The sequence below is a fragment of the Vipera berus genome, assembly GCF_964194415.1.
Source record: "Vipera berus genome assembly, chromosome: 1".
NCBI classification, from domain to species: Eukaryota; Metazoa; Chordata; class Lepidosauria; order Squamata; family Viperidae; genus Vipera; species Vipera berus.
The window spans coordinates 258,160,087-258,177,895 of record NC_138202.1 but is presented as its reverse complement, the minus strand read 5'-3'; the positions used below and the strand labels follow the sequence as shown (position 1 = coordinate 258,177,895).

Below are 17,809 nucleotides of genomic sequence, written 5' to 3'. Positions count from 1 at the left end.
CTTTTCTGTTTTGGTGCCTTCCCCACCCTATCCACAGAGTGCCAAAATTTGTAGGGACGCAGGTCTCTTAGCCCTCAAAAAACAAAGCTTTAAAAACTTGCTTTTTCCCTTAGGAATTGGGCTAAGATAAGATATCAAGCAACATATATCTTCAAGGAGGTGGAAAGTATAATAAATGGCTCTGGCTGTTGTGGATATATTGGTTTTGGATATTGTGTTGTTGATATTATATATATATTTTTATTTGCTATGTTGTCTTTGTATAACACCCAATTTAGATTTCCAGGCAGTTATGGAAATCTAAATCAATAAGCAAATGCCGTACAGTATTTAATAATAACATAGAATTTAATGTTGCTTTGTTCTATGATCTCTGCAGAGTTGAGACTTAGGCATTACAAGGTTACATAAAGACCGTTCTTGGAAGGTCATCTCTGATTCCAGCCATTTGAAGTTGTGCATCACACATTATTTTCCTCCACTGAGCTGGAAATAGGCTCAGGATCCTCCTGAATATCCCAGCAGAACCTGATGGGCAGCTTTTCCATCCTCTCCTTAAAGACACGGTCAAACCTTTCACTCTGGGCAACAGTCATGATGTTCTTCCAGTCCCCAACAGTGCCTAGGAAACAGTGGTTTAAAAAAATGTCAACAGTTTTTGTATTCAATTAAAGTAGAGGCTATTTGTGTCATCCTGTCACTTGATTAGCAGCACTTGGCTGCTACTTAGCTTCTTCATACCAATAGAAGCATTAAGGATGTTCTTAGTTTTTTCCACACATTTGTAAAATAAATGATGACACAGCATAATATGTCATGTGCTGTGGTTCAACTGACTATGTACTGTATATACCTAGTTTAAAGAACTGCTATGGACCAGATGATTGTTACGATGTCCTGATATGTAAAACCTAGAACTCAAAGAGGGTGTACTTTCTTTTTCACATGACTGTATGTAAAACGTTTCAGGACTTCAGGAGGGGACTATTGGGATGAAGATAAAAAGTCTTCCAGAGGTGGTTTCCACTCTCCAATTACCTTGCCTACTATGGGCTTCTATGAGTCTGAGAAAGAGGATAATAGTTTGCAAAACCTGACTAACTTGGAAGATTGCACAGTCCTCCATTATCTTTAGCCACCTTCCTGTCTGTCAAACCATTCTTAGAAATCTGTATTAATAGTTTTGGAGCAGGAAGCTGTTCCATAATATTTTAACTAGAGCTGAATTACAGAATGAAGGCTTAATAGAAGAGCAAAGATCTCTCTAACTAGAAGGTGTTAAATGATTCTCCTGTGCTAAGTACCTTTTACTGGGAAGTCATGGAACCAATGGTCTGCCAGTGAGGTTCTAAATGATCTTGAATTCACCCTTTTGGAACTGGACCCCTGATTGAGTGAAGTGATTGATGGTTCTTTGAGCTTTGGCTATGTCCCTACAGGCTTAAAGGAGACGGTTTCAAGACTGGAGGACGGTGCCCAGGGTAGAGAGTGAAGGCATTGTGTCTTCAGAACCTTAAAATGGCCATTGTGAGCTAGAACAATCCCACTGCCAAAGGATAATTAGACTGTGCAACCAACAGAATGATCATCGAAAATGTCAGCTTATATCCATGCCCAAAATTTGTGAAAAGGAGAACACCACTTGAACATTGGCACAGCTAAGAAAGGCTTATGGCTGCCTCCAATGCAGGCTGCTGATGAGGCAAAGACAACATCCTGGAGAGACAGCAGAAAGAGAGGTTGTTGGAATATGTCCATACCACTTTAGGAAGTGCCTCTCAGAGGAAGGCAGTAATCCCAGTTTCAAATGAAGCCCGGCATGTTCCTAAAGCATAGTCCCAGAATATTAATTATTACTGGTCTACCTTTGCGAAGAAAGTTTCCTTTGCTGAAATCGAGGATATGAGAAGACGCGAATGTGTAGTTTGCTCTAGAATCCACTTTCATGTTATCAAATGTAGCTTTATCCACCACATCATCCACCTCCTTTTCAGTTAGTTTTTTTCCTAGGAAGTTGCATATTTTCAGGACAGATCTTCTCAGATCCTGCAATTTGATAGAGCTTTATATTAGGTCATCCAGAACAATGAAGAAAAGGTGGAAAGGTTTGTTGAGATCTCAGATATCATTGCTATCACTCATTCCCCCTGTCTTTAATTCTTTCTTTTCTTACTGAAAAAATTACCCTGATTAAATGAGTTGTGGGTTTTTTTAATGAAAACTATACATAGATCTAGGAAGCAATATCAATGAATTAAACAAAGAAATGCTGCTTTAGGACTTCCAGTAAATGTTTACAAAGGAACGTTTGGAGAAAAGTTTTTAGTTTACAAATTATTGATGGGACATAATTTCCCTAAGATTCAGAGTCTTATGTTCTTAGCAATCTTGGCTGCATAAGGCTGGCCAGTTCCCAGGCCAGGCTAAAAAGAAATGCCTTGGCCTTTCTTAAAAATGCAGTTGATTTGAGTCAATCTCTTCTGAGCCAAAACAGGAAAATATTACGAGAGACTTTGACTAAGCTTTTGCTAATTACAGATACTTTGTGTTAATTGGATTTCCCTTATCTACTAAGTAAGTCTATCAAAAATTAGATCAACTTTGTTTTGCCAGACTTGTTTACAGCACATGCACCCTGTGAATTTTAGCATGACAAGCCAAGTGCTCAAAAACACACCTTTTATTAACCTTTTTTGATATCAAGGTGACAGCACTCTGGTTTCCCAGATCGTCTTCCTTTTGAAGAGACAGAAACTTACTTTTCTTCAGAAACCTCACCACTCCTACAGGAGTTCATAGAAATAACCTAGAGTGGTTCTGTGATCACCTCTGTTACTCCCTATTGGAATAGGTTATCCACAGTTCACATCATTTCTAAAGCTTTCTGTGCTTAATGGTTGTTCATATTGCACTTCACAACACAAACACATCTTACCTTTTTCATTTCTTCATAAGAAAGGAAGAGAATATTGAAATCATCCTTATGAGCATACCAGCCTTCTACATGGTCTAGCCACGAACTACAAAACACTGGTAGGAGAGAAATGGATTTAGGATAAATATGAGGGCAGTCTTGAAATCACTGACTTTAGTTGTTCAGCTCAGTGCTGCAATGATCCAGCTGACCATCTGTCTCGGGGATACATTCTTAACACTTGAATTTCCTCCATTTATCCTTATGATCCGATGGGCCTACAAATCAAAGCATGATAACTCAAGTAGGGGCTATCCTAATATCACCGAATGTGGAGAGGAGAGAGAAGGAATGGAAGCCATAATTAATATGGTTGTGTACTCCAACTTGTTAAGGGTGGGTTTTTTTTGTCAACGTGCTGCTATATTGTTTCATTTCTTTGCTTTTTGTTATTTGAAACTTTGGGTGGATTGTTTGTTCTTTGTGGGAAGCAGATGGAAATATATTCATAATCTCTTATCCAAAACAAAAACTGACATTACGTTGTTACGATCAAGGTTTTCTTACCTTTGCCAGCCAAAAACCTTTCAAAGAAAGTACTGAAGTCTTTTGGGGTTTCCAGGGTGACTAACATTTTGTGAAAATGATAGCTGGAAACCAAGGCATCCTTTGGATTTCTACTCACATAAATAATCTGTAAGCGAAAGATGATAATAACTAGTAAAAAAAACAAGAAAAAAACAAGAAAAAACAGATTGACAGCAAAGCATACATAGAGTGCATCAAGTATTTCTCACACACTCATCTAACAGGCTCCATTATATCATGGGAACTTAAAGCTTATTAGCAAAACCATGTCTGAAGAACTTCCAGCAGGCCAAAAGAATTGAAGCCAACCTCGGCTTGGAGAGAATGATTTTCCATATGGCAGAGACCACAGAATAAAAGGCTTTCCTCCTAGATCCTGCCTGACAAATCTCCCTAGTTGATGGGTCCCAAAGTTCTTTTCCTGTTGGACTTGAAGGGATGTGCAGCTGCAACTTGGGAGCGGAGGTCTTTCAAACAACATGTTCCCAACTCATAATGGGGTTTAAAGGTCAAAACCAGAACTTGAATCCTGAACCAAACTGGTAGTCACTGTAGTTTCCAAAGCAGAGGTGTAGTGTATGAAGTTCTTAGAGATCACAGAAGTGCTCATGCTGCTGCATTTTGCATCAGCTGAAACGTCTGGTGACTAGGGCGTGAGTGACTGAGAGTAGGGATTGTGGGAAGGGATTTGAGGGCTAGAGATAGCATCCCTCAACTTGACATCATTCAGATATGTTAAGATAGCAAATGGCCATGGAACACAAAGTGGTGCAATCCATCTGGAAATATAAACTTAAGCTGGTCAATATTCAATTTGGTTCTTAATTATTTCTCCTGGACATAATATTCTGACGTTAACACGGTTTTGTTTGTTTTTATTTTCCTCACCCTTCAAAACTTTTAGTGTCCACCAAACATACTGGAACAATATGATATGTGTTTTTGTGCCCTTTGCCTAATTCTTAATAAAACATTCAGGGACAGAGCTAATAGAACAGAAGACAGACAGTTCCCTACACCACCTCACAAGTTAACAAAATATGCCTACTTTTGCTCTTCTATTTTGTAATCCTTTCGGTACCAAATAGTGGGGCAGATGGGAACTAAAGAGACGAGGCGAGGGGTGACTGGAAAAATCTATATTCAAACTATACTCCAGCCATGGTGCTCTGTCAATCAGGGTAATATTTTCAGTTTCATCTCGATGACCTTCATGAAGAATCAGGCTCACAATATTCTGAGTCCATATTGAGCCTGCAAATAAGGAATAATTAATTAATTCATCCATTATCAATTGGGGAACTTTGAACTTATGCAAAGCCAACCTTCCTATCAGGAGAAATAGTAAACATTTCAGAGATGTGTGAACACAATGAAGTCTTCTAAAATTGATAGATTAAACTGATGGATGGATGAGAAAAAACTAGCTATTTGCACATTTATTTCTATCCTGCTTTTATTAGTTTTAGAATTAACTCAAGGTGGCAAGCATACCTAATAATCCTTCCTCATCCTATTTTCCTCACAACTATCCTGGGTGAGCTGAGGGAGACTGACTGGCCAACGTCACCCATCCAGCAATGCATGGGTAAAATAAAAATGATGAAAGTACAGGTTTAGCAGCTTTATTTTCCCCACATTTCCAGTTTCTTATAAAATGCTAAATGTTAAACTCTGGTTATAGCACGACACAGTTACTGCAACCAAAATACTGAGGAACTGAATAACAGCATTGGATATAAGATTATCTCTTTCTTGGAAGACATCTTTGAACTTACCAGATTTAGGATATGAGATTATGAATATATCATCATCTCGGGTTTCAAAACTGTCCAGTGAATCTAAACCTTCGGGTGAAGACAAGCCAGTTGTGAAATAGATTCCTTTGTATTTAAACAGGAAATCTTTCTCTGGCTCCATTACTTTGGCTGTTGATGTAATAATATAGCAATTAAAATACTTCCTACATTTATGGTCAATATTGTATTAATTTCATTGTTTAAAAATCATGAATCCTGCTAACATAAAGAAAAACAATATTAGATTAGTTTCCCTAATTAATTAGTTTCGTGAACTCAATTTTCATCCACAAAAGTTTCCATTTCAAACAGTAAATTTGGTTTTCTCCTTGGAGTTCTGTGTAGAAGAGAAAGTTTTAATTATACTGTTAAAAACATACTAGTTGTCAGAACTTGGCTAGATGCCCAGACATTTCTTACAGACCTATCTCTTTGATATCCTTGAAATCTATGGTCCTGGAGATTGTGGCTGGAAAAAGAGAAGAATCTCTTTGGGTTGTTTTTTTCTGCAGGATGGATGATAATTAAAAGTACAAATTGTTTTGAAGCCATCTGCCTTCCTTGGATTACAAATACAGCTTGACCTGAAATCTTACAGGTCAAGCTGAGACCTTTTTATCTCTCCTATTTGATTGGAGCTTATTGGATTAGATTTTTTTTAAAAAATTGAAATTGGAAAAGAACTATCAACTTTGAACTTCTTGGTGGATTATAAAGTATGATTAAAAGATTTGAGGGCGAGGAACAAAATGACTGTTCCAAATTTAACTGAAGCTGGCAAAAAACTACCTTCTCCCTCTTCCTCTGCTTCTGCAAGTCCAGTTTATCAGAGATCAATTGATACAATGCTTCAACAAGAAAAGGCTAACAATTTCCAGAAAGAGACACAAGCGACATTACAAGGAATTCAAGAGGCAATTGCCATTAATATGGCAGCTACAACGAAAAACCATGAGGAGACAAAAACTGACCTTGAAAAAATGAACCAAAAAAATAATAATATGGACTCTCAATTTGAAAATTTTAAGAAGATGGTCAGAAAAAATGAATAAAGTATTCAAAAAAGAGAAAATAAATCAACAGAGTTCGACCAAAAACTAGAAGAATTAAAAGATGAAAATCAGAAATTGATGCAAATAAACGGAGAACTAGAGGACTCAATAGCAGTCATGGAAATGGAAAAGGCTTCTTACTTTTTATTATTTCAAAACATAATGGAAAACAAGGAAGAGGACCTTGTAGACTAGATAATGGAATTACTGGCTGATGCATTAGAAATTGGGAAACAGGAAATGAAAGGAGAATTAGATCCAATTATACTGAGTTAACTCAAATTACGTGAGAAGAAATAAAGTTCCTAGAGAAGTACATGTTAGATTTCTTAAAAGATCTATAAGAGATGAGATCCTGAGAAGAGCGAGAGATGACCCTTTGAAATACAAAGGAAAAGAAATTGTAGTCCTCAAACAGATCCCTAGGAGAATAAGAGGGTCCCAAAGAGGATATCAATTCTTAACCAGAAAATTAATTGAAAAAGGAGTCAACTTTAGATGGCTGATCCCAGAAGGGATTTTAGTTTATTGGAATATGAAAAGATATAAACTGGACACTCCACTTAAAGCAATGGAATTCTATGACAACCACAGAGCGCTCATGGAAGGGGGTGATTTTGAATATGGTACAATGAGAGAAATAAAGAGACAGGAAGAGACAGTAACAGAAGGACCAGCCAAATCAAGAGAAGAAGGAGAAACTAAAAATTCATATACAGAAGAAGGGGCAAGACCAAGAGAACAGAGACAGATAAAATCGACTAGAAGATTAAGATCCAAATATAATTGAAAGAAATGGAGAAGGAAATGGAATCCTTTGAATGAATATAAATGGACTGAAAATTACCTCAAAAAGGTAATTTTTTTACACGACTACAAAAATTACAAATAGATATAATTTGCCTCCAAGAAACACATATCAAGAGACAACACTATAAATTGTTAGAGCAACCAAAAATTGGCAAACTCCACTTAGCATTAGCACAACAAAAGAAAAGAGTGTTAGCTTTATATATTAAAGAAACAATGAACCCTAAACAAATTTATATGGATAGAGAGGGAAGAATATTAATGGTGGAAATAATGATGGAAGAAAAACAGATACTGATGGTAGCAATATATGCACCAAATGATAAACAAGAAGAATTTTATCAAAAAATACATTAAGAAATATTAGAATTGGAATACCAAAATATTTGTATAATGGGAGACTTTAATGCAATAGCTGATGGAACATTGGAATATAAAAGCACCAAAATAGGGAAGAAAGGAAGAAATATATTACCTAAAGCCTTTTCTAAAATGGCAGAAGAAATTTGCATTTAAGACATATGGAGACAAAAAAAATCCAAAAAACTGCACTATACAATTTATTCAAATGGACACAAATCATGCTCTAGAATTGATCTGATATGGATATCCTCTGAACTCAGCACTATGATACAAGAAATAGAGATAGAAACTGATATGTCGGCAGATCGTAATCCAACAAAGATGATTTGGAGAGGAACCAAGAAAAAATTAAGATGGTCACTAAACAAATCTATATAGAAAGAATTTATAAAACTAGCGACAAAGGAAATGGACTTTTTTTCAAAACAAATAAGAAAGAAGAGACATCACTTCAAAATGTGTGGGATAAAGCTAAAGCATATTTTAGAGGATTGGCTATAACTTATACTACTAAAAAGAACAAAGAAAGAAAACAACAACATTTAAAGGTGAAGGAAGAATATAGGAAATTAGAATTAGAATTACAAATAGACCACAAAAGAAAACACTTAAAAAGCAAACGGAAATAATAAAACATAAATTAAACCTTGTAGAGGCAGAAACAATGGCTCAACAAATTAAAAGGGCTAAACAGAACTTCTTTAAAAATGCTAACAAACATGGGAGATGGTTAACACATACATTGAAAAAAGAAAAAAAGAAAAAAAATGATAAACAAGTTGCAAAATTCAAAAGGTGAATTACAGTTTCATAATAATACAATAAAAAAAATCATCAAATATTTTTATGAGACACTTTATAATACTGAGGAAACTTCAAAAGAAAAAAATACAGCAGTACTTAAAAAAGCAGATCTACCAAAATTTTCAGAGAATATATATTAAATGGAAAAATATCAATGATGGAGATAACAGAAGCCATGAAAAGGCAAAAACATGACAAGACCCTGGGCCCAGATGGACTACCTGCAGCACTTTACAAATCCTTGCAAGATATATTAAGCCCAATAATGAAAGAACTGTGTAATGAAATACGTTTTGAGGCTAAAATACCAAATATATGGACAGAAACTAAAATTACTTTAATACCTAAAGAAGATTCTGACTTGTCGCAAATAAAAAATTATAGACCAATATCGTTATTAAATGTAGATTATAAATTTTTTCTCTCAATAATAGCAGAAAGATTAAAGAAATTTCTGACTGAATTTATACATACAGACCAACATGGTTTTTTTACCTAAAAGACAAATAAAAAAATAACTTAAGAATGATTCTAGATGTTTTGGAGTAATAAAAATGAAACCCACCCAGGGAAGCAGATGGCATTAATATTTCTAGATGCACAGAAGGCATTCAATAACATAAATTGGCAATTCATGTTCCAGCAATTAGAAGAAATGGACTTTGGAGAAAATTGTATAAAGATAAATGAAACAATTTATAATAAATAAACAGCTAAAGTAATTGTAAATGGAGATTTTACAGAAAATATTAATATTAAAAAATGCACAAGACAGGGATGTCCACTATCCCCATTTATATTAACACTGGAAGTATTGAATAGAAACATCAGGCAAGATATAGAAATTAAAGGACTGGAGATAAAAGATGAAAAATATAAACTACAAGCATTTGCAGATGACTTGGTTTTTATATTAAAAGAATCACCTGAAACAAGTGTCAAGCTTATTGAGAAAATAGAAGAATTTGGAGAAATGGCAGAGTTAAAAATAAATAGAGAAAGGACTAAAGTGTTAACTAAAAATCTTACAGAAAAACAAAAAAATCAACTAGCAAAAATACCAAACCAACCGCCAAATATTTAAAAAAGTTAAATATTTGGGAATCCTTCTGTTATGTTCTTAGTTCAATTAGGCATTGACCAGGCAGAGTGTTGAAAAAGCAAATATGTTTATTAACTCACAACAGAACCAGCCCTAGAGGCTGCTGAACAGCTATATATACAGTTCACCTCTAGGCAGCAACCAATAGGTTTAAAGTAACAGTTTCCCGCCCCAAACATAATTATCAGCTTGGAGACAGATAGTCTGGGGTGTAGTCAGTCCAGCTTGGTGATCAAGTGTCAGGCCCATCTGAGTTCGGCTGGGCTTCTGCCCGTGGCAGTACTGGGAGTTGTGTGTTGGCAGAGTAAAAAGTCTGCCAGTCTGTGGTGCCAATCCCCTGTGATGATCTGCTTCTGAGATTCCTTGGTTGTGTGGACCATGCGTTCCACTTGGCCATTCGAGTCTAGGTGAAAGGGAGCCAAAGTGGCGTGCATTATTAGATTAGCCCTGAGGAAGGACTGGAATTCTGCAGCAGTGAATTGGACCCCATTGTCTGAGACCAATACGTCTGGTAACCCATACATTGCAAAGATCCTGTGCAGTTCCTGGATGGTCCTGGCAGTAGTCCTAGTTGTAACTGGTGCAACCTATAACCATTTGGAGTGACTGTCCCCCACAATTAGGAACAGCTGTCCCTGAAAGGGCCCGGTGAAATCAGTGTAGATTCTTCACCATGGTGTGTGTGTATCTTCCCATCGGTGGACAGGGGCTTGTGGCATCTCGGGTCTGGATTTCTGGCAAGTATTGCAGCCATGTACTTGGGCCTCTCAATAGCTTTATCTAGCCCTGGCCACCAAAGGTACCTCCTCGTGAGTGCCTTCATCCAGACTATTCCCAGGTGTCCCTCATGCAGAGACTCTAAAACCCTGGGCCTCAACGAGCTTGGGACTATGACCCAACTACCCCAAAGAACACAACCTTTATGAGCTGAGAGCTCCTCTCTCCTTGTGTGAAAACTCTGGAATTCTGGCCCTGGACATTTGTCCAGCCATCCTGTGTGCACCCAGTTTAACAAGCGGCTAAGCGTTTTGTCAGTGGTTGTCTCAGCAGCCATGTCCTCAGCATGAAGGGGCTTGGGGCCTGTTGGATTGCTTTTAGCTTGGAGTCCGCTGGATGAATGCCTTCGGCATCGATGCGAAAACCAAGGAACTCGGTTGACTCTACCCCAGTCTTACACTTTTCCTTTTTAAATTTAAGTCCTGCGTCATGGACCCGCTGAAGGACGTCTTTAAGCTGTTCAGCCAGAATTTCTAATGATTCCCCAGCTATGAGGACATCATTGACATAGGGGCATACCCTTGGAATGCTCTTGAGCATGCGCTCCATCACTGCTTGGAAAAGCCCTGGGGCTACACTCACCCCGAATTGTAGGTGTTTAACTTGGAAGGTGTCTCTATGGGTGACAATAGTCTGGGCTACCACCATGGCCTCGTCAACGGGCAGTTGCTGGTAGGCTTGCACCAAATCTAATTTGGCAAATATGCAGCCTCCTTGCAGTGATGCCAAAATATGGATGACTACTGGCATTGGATATGTGTGTTGTTGAAGTGCCCTGTTGATGGTGCACTTATAATCAGCTCATATGCGCACCTCTCCATTGGCCTTAAGTGGGGATACTATGGGGGTGTCCCACACCCCACTGTCTACAGGCTGCAATACCCCTTGTCTCACCAGCCTGTCCAGCTCTGCATCGATTTTGGGTTTTAGGGTGAAAGGCACTTACAAGGCTTGATCCATATTGGGGTTACCATAGGATCAAGCTTGAGGGTGATCAGATGACCCTTGTACTTGCCTAGATTTGAGCTAAAGACATCAGCGAATTCTTGGCAGACTGAAGACAGGTCTGCCGCTTGTGTCCTATGAATGCTGGTGATTTGAGTGCCCAATGCATAAAACCAATCGAGGCCTATGAGGCTCGTGCATTGGCCTTCCACCACTACGACATCTAGTGGACCCCCAAAACCCTTAAATTGCACCAGAAGTGTGGCTTTGCCTTTGACCACCACAGTCTGTGACTTAACATAATTATCAGCTTAGAGACAGACAGTCTGGGTTGCTGTAATAGAAACTGTTAAACAATCCTACATTTAAATAGACCAATTAATGTCACACATTAAGCAAGTGATATCAACAGTTGGAGCTAATACATTACACCCTCTAACAGCAAGATGTGCAACTATTAAAGAAGACAACTACATAAGATTATTAAAACAAAACTAAATCTGGAAAAGTGGAAAACTCTACAACTTTCATGCTGGGGAGAATAGCAACAGTGAAAATTAATATCTTACCAAAATACTTTTTTTTATTTCAAACAATACCTGTAAGATTGGAAAAAAACCTTTTTTGATGAACTAAGCACAATAATATTGACATTTATTTAGCAAGGAAAAAAAGCCAGAATTAGACTGAAAATGTTACAAGAAGCGAAGGAAAATGGAGAACTTGGACTGCCAGACTGGACACTATATTACCAAGCAACTATATTAACTTGGGTAAAAGAGTGGATAATGCTTAGAGACAAAAGATTACTATACCTAGAGGGACATGATCTACAAATGGGATGGCATGCCTTTCTGTGGTATGGGAAGAATAAAATACATAGATATTTTCAAAATTATTATATAAGAAATGCACTTTTCTTAGAATGGGAATAAATAAATTTATATTAAATTACCTCGATAGCTTTCAACAATGGAAGCGTTTGCTTACCCAAACTTTACTAATTACAAGAAAGTTGTTACCTATAAAGATATTCTGGACAATGAAGGGAAATTGAAGTATAGACAAGATTTAGAAGAGCATTGATTTATCATGGTGGCCATATTTGCAAATTCAAACGAGATATGAAAAAGATTTTAAAACACTAGCATTTTTCAAAGAACAAACAGAATTTGATCAGATATTGCTGAAAACAGATGAAAAGCTGATTAAAAAACTTATATTTGCTAAGCTTAAAGATGGAAGAGGAACAAGTAAAAGAAACAATGATAATATGGGCAAAGAACTTTGGATATAATATAGAAATAGAAAAGCTTATGGGAAAGAAATGCTAAAATAACGAAAGTGGCAACATATAAAGGAAACTTCTACAAATTGTTTGATAGATGGCATTTAACATCTATAAGATTAGCAAAAATGTTTAAAAGTATGTCTAATAAGTATTGGAAATGTAAACAAAAACCAGGTACTTACTATCATATCTGGTGGACATGCCCCTAAAGAGCCTTGGTGGAGCAGTGGGCTAATGCCTCCTTAAGTAACACCAGCTGCCTGCAATTAGTGCAGGTTCGCATCCCACCAGGCTCAAGGTTGACTCAGCCTTCCATCCTTCCGAGGTAGGTAAAATGAGGACCCAGATTATTGGGGGCAATTAAGCTGACTTTGTAATAATGCCGCTTGGGGGGTGTATGAAAGCCCTAACAAGCAGGCATAGACATAGAATGAAGGCTACTGCTAAGTTTGTAAGCCGCCCTGAGTCTTCGGAGAAGGGCGGGATATAAATGGAATTAAAATAAAATAAATAAATAAATAAAGCAGGGGTGTCAAAGTGCCAGCCCATGGGCCGGACATGTTATCAGGAAACCGTGCCCACCCCATTGCCGGGAATGGAGAAAAAGCTTCGATACATCGCGCGATGTCACATGACATCGCGAGTTTGAAATGTCTGCCCTAAAGCTAAAAGATTTTGGTCAAGAATACACATATGGTTAGAGAAAATGATTAAAAAACATATAGACTTTAAGCCAGAATTGTTTTTGTTAGACATAATAGTAGGAAACTATAACAAAGAATGTATATATATGGTAAAGTGGGCTCAAAATATTCAAGAACAGATTCCATTGGATGTGTGGGAGGTAATTTGGGTTAGAAACGTAAAATTTACTTAAGCCCAAAACTTAAGAGAAAATTTTTATAAAATGTTTTATAGATGGCATTTGGATCCTAAAAAGCTGTCTTGTAGGTATTCTAATTTACAGCCTAAATGTTGGAGATGTGGCAGTTTGGATGCTACCTATTTTCATATTTGGTGGACTTGTAGAAATATAAAAGCTTTTTGGATTAAAATTTGGTGGAACATTCAAAAGATATTTAAGAGAAAGATAAAGTTTACTCCACAATTATTTTTATTGGGTGTTATTATAGACTGTGACACTAAAGAAATTAATTTGATGTTGAATTTGATAACAGCTGTGAGGTTATTGGTAGGGCAATATTGGAAGAAGGATTGTCTGCCTACTATAGAGGAGTGGACGCTTAAAGTGTCAAATCTAGCAGAAATGGCTAAGATTTCTGCTTACTTGAAAGATCATTCACAAGAGAGATACATTTCGGTTTGGAGAAGATGGATAGATTATATTCAGAAAAAATATGGGACTAAAAAGTTCCATTTAGCTTATGAGTAAATTTTAGATTGTTATTGTTATAATTAATTATTATTATTTTTTTTAGAAGTTGGGTATTTTAGAGTGTTGGTAATTATGTTAAAGGCGGGTTAAAGTGTATTATGTATTTGGTTTTTTTATATAGTTGATTAATGTTAGTTAGATTATGATTACTATATATTTGTAACCCTGTAATCAGCTTTGGGAAGTGGGGGAGGGCGGGTTTAGGGGGGGTTTGGGAAGGGGATAATATTGTAACTTTTTATAAAACTTTTCAATAAAAAAAGAAAGAATGTATATACTTAATTTTACATGTATTAACTACAGCAAGAATAGTATTTGCTCAATATTAGAAAAATGAAAACCTACCTATGGAGGGAGAATTAATTAAGAAAATCTTAGATTGTGCAGAAATGGACAGATTGACATTGAATATAAAAGCGAAAGAAGATTCAGTATACTTTAGAACATGGGCATTATTTATCAATGGCTAGAAAAACGAGTTAGAGAGAAAGGAATGTGATATCTCAGTAATCTTCTTCTTACTACTATATATTCAATGTTACATATCACATTCCTTTCTCACTAACTCGTTTTTCTAGCCATTGATAAAAATTATCCCATGTTGTAAAATACACTGAGTCTTCTTTCTCTTTTATCTTTAAAGTCAGTCTATCCATTTCTGCACACTCTAAAATTTTCTTAATTACAGTAGTTCTTCTTCAGCTGGTAAATTTTCATTTTTCCAATTATGGGCAAATGCAATTCTTGCTGCAGTTAGTACATGTAGAATTAAATATATACAGTCTTTCTCATAATTTGCTTCTATTATACTTAACAAAAATAATTCTGCCTTCAAATCTATTTGAGAGTTTGAGCTATCTAGGGGGAAGAGGTGTAATGTATTGGTTTTTGAGTCATTTTATCCAACCATAAGTGTATTTTTTTTTACCAGATATGGTAATGGGTACCTGGCTTTTGTTTAGATTTCCAACACTTGTTTGAAGTATTTTTAAACATTTCCGCTAATCTCACTGGTGTTAAATGCCATCTGTAAAACATTTTATATAAGTTTTCTTTATATGCCACTGCTTTCATTAACATAGCCCTCCCCTCTTTAATAGTAATTCTTTTCTTACCTTACCTTGTATAGACTCTGACAGTCACTCATGTCATGTTCTTAAGCCAACTTATTTGTAATGATTTCTCAGTGTACTTATATACTTATAGAGTGCTGAAATATTTAAGAAAGCTGATCTTCAGTCAATTATTGTGTAAGCGGTGCTTCTGCATTCTAATCATTAGCAAGAGAGGACATAGAACACGATTAAGTAATAACTCAGTTAACAAGACAAAAAACAATCTTCTCCCAGGCAGCTTTATCAAAACATATCTAAGCATTCAATTCAATATAGCACAGTCAACACAAGCTGTGGAAAGGCTAACACTGACACACTTCAAAAAATCTCAGAAACCAGATGACTTTATTACAAACACATGTCATCACAGTAGCACACAAACCACTTAAACTCTAAAATTATACATTTTTTTATTAAAAAGTTGTACAATACATTTTATTTTTAACAAACGAAACACAACCCCACCCCACCCCCTTCCCACTCCCCAACCCTCCCCAACCCCTCCCTCCCTTCCCCCTCCCCCCTCCCCGACTTCCCAGAGCTAAGTACAGGGTATAAGAATACAAACAATCATAATCTACCTTATGCAAACAATCATAAACTATTAAAACTATTGCACTTTAACTCTTATAAATTAACTCCAAACAGTATAAATATCACATCAATAATTATTCAAATGCTGGATAATACTTTTTAGTCCCATATTTACTCCACAGTATTTCTCTGTTGCAAATAGTCTTTCAAGTACACTAAAATCTTTGCCATATCCTCCAAGTTGGGAACTTTTACAGTCCATTCTTTTATAATCGGCAGTTCTTCCTTCTTCCAATATTGCCCTACTAAAAGTCTTACTGCCGTAATTAAATTCAACATCTGCTTGATATCCATAACAGTAGTGTCAATAAAAATACCCAATAAGAACAATTACAGACAAAACAAATTTACATCAATCATTAAAAAACCAATTTTCTAATCTTTTTTCCACCTGGTCTGTAATTTTCCATACTAAAACCAAGTTTATACAATCTTTCCTTCTCTTAAGATATTATACAGCTTCAAGTACCATACATTCCTTTCCAAACATAAAATTTTCTTATATGTAATCACATCATTTTTATATTTTCTATTACGTGTTTCATTATTGCCCATAAAAGTAGTTTACAAGTTAACTTGCATCTATACTTTTTCCCAAACTCGCAACAGAGCATGTCTTAAAATATATACCTTAAACACATTATCCACCTTCTTATCACACAATAGATATACATACCAACCAAATAACAAATCATGACCTTCAAAATTTCAGTAAGCACTACTACAATTCTTCCCAATTATGTTTTCATAATTATTTTAAAATTAAAACAACATAAAATATTACAAAACATAATTACATTTGAGGGTGAAAAATATATCCCCAAATATTTAACCCTTTTAACAATTTCAATTCCCGTTTACTCTTCTAAAGCCGCCTTTTATGATCCTTATTACATTATTATATCCTTCAGTTCTACAACTAAATCTTCAGGCTCGTCTCATTCGTCTAGAAGCAGCACGCCTCCTCCAATTTCTGGCCTCCTCCAATGATACTGAAATTTGATCCACTCCTGTAACTTTCTCATCTGTCTGCATTGTTCCTTCAGAACCTTGTAAATTCTCTCTGTGTCGTTGAGACTCTCCCTCACCTTTCTTCTTTGCAGATTCCAAAAGTGGTATGGGGGCTGCTTTTAAAACATTACTATAAAAATCACGTGCCTGAATCACCGTAGTAAGACGATGCCTCATACCTTCATAGGTCACCACCATACCCTCTGGTATCTCCCATCTGAACTTGATATCACGTCGTCTTAATTCTTGTGCCTAAAAAGCAAATTCCTTCCTTCTACTTAAAATTCTTGGAGGGATCTCTTTTAAAATCAAGACTTCTTGCTCAGCAATTGCAAATTCAGTATTGTAGGAGGCTTGAATAACCTCATTTCTAATCGCTCTCTTTGTAAAATAAAGCACCACATCTCTGGGTAATTTCCTTTGTCTTGCAATCCACGAATTAACACGGAAAATTTTATCTATATCTTCCATTATTTCATCTGCTGATCGCCCCAGCACTCCTTCCAGGGCCTCAGAAACTATTTTCTTCAAATTTTCTTTAGGATCTTCTTTTAAGCCTCTGATTCTAATGGCAAACTCCATCTGATGATACTGTACCAAGGTCAAATCACAATCAATTTTCTCCACCACATTTTCGATTTCTGTCATTTTTACTTCTAATCTAGTATTATTTTGACTGAGATCTTCCACTCTTTCGTCCAAACGCTCAATGCCTCCTGAGCTCCGGCTGGTGTACCTGAATGCCAGGTCCGTGGTTAACAAAGCTCCCCTCGTTAGGGATTTAGTTGAGGGTGAGCATGCAGACCTGGCTTGCATCACGGAGACTTGGTTGGGCCCAGAGGGTGGGGTCCCTTTGGTTGACCTTTGCCCACCAGGCTTCTGGGTGCTACACCGGCCACGAGCTCAAGGTAGGGGTGGGGGTGTGGCGGTGATTATCAGGGAGACCTTATGTCCACGGGAGACTACCGTTCTTCAGATAGTCGGGTGTGAGTCTCTCTTTGTGAGATTTGGTTCTGGGGCGCAGTTGGGCTTGCTGCTGGTGTACATTTTGCCTAGTCGCGCAGCGGCAGCCCTGCCTGAGCTGCTCGATATCCTCTCGGGGTTGGTGGTTGAGTTCCCCAAACTTATAGTTTTGGGAGACTTCAATCTACCATCCCTGGGAGGCTCATCTGAGCTAGCTCGGGAGTTCATGGCTTCCATGACGGCCATGGACCTGACGCAAGTAATTTCTGAACCAACTCATGAGGG

The 17,809-nt window shown here is 36.8% G+C and overlaps 2 protein-coding genes across 2 annotated transcripts in view; one reads left to right on the top strand and one right to left on the bottom strand.

Annotated features, from left to right (window-relative positions):
* Window positions 1–17,809, top strand: part of LOC308672421 (sulfotransferase 1C2-like) — a 358,778-nt gene that overhangs the window by 132,072 nt on the left and 208,897 nt on the right. The gene's annotated exons all lie outside the window — the stretch shown is intronic.
* Window positions 462–5,422, bottom strand: LOC308660139 (amine sulfotransferase-like; the record flags this gene model as incomplete). Its single annotated transcript, XM_081314357.1, has 6 exons — window positions 462–622; window positions 1,866–2,046; window positions 2,936–3,030; window positions 3,482–3,608; window positions 4,551–4,756; window positions 5,281–5,422. The coding sequence occupies 6 exons, from the start codon at window positions 5,420–5,422 to the stop codon at window positions 462–464; spliced, it is 912 nt and encodes a 303-aa protein (XP_081170483.1).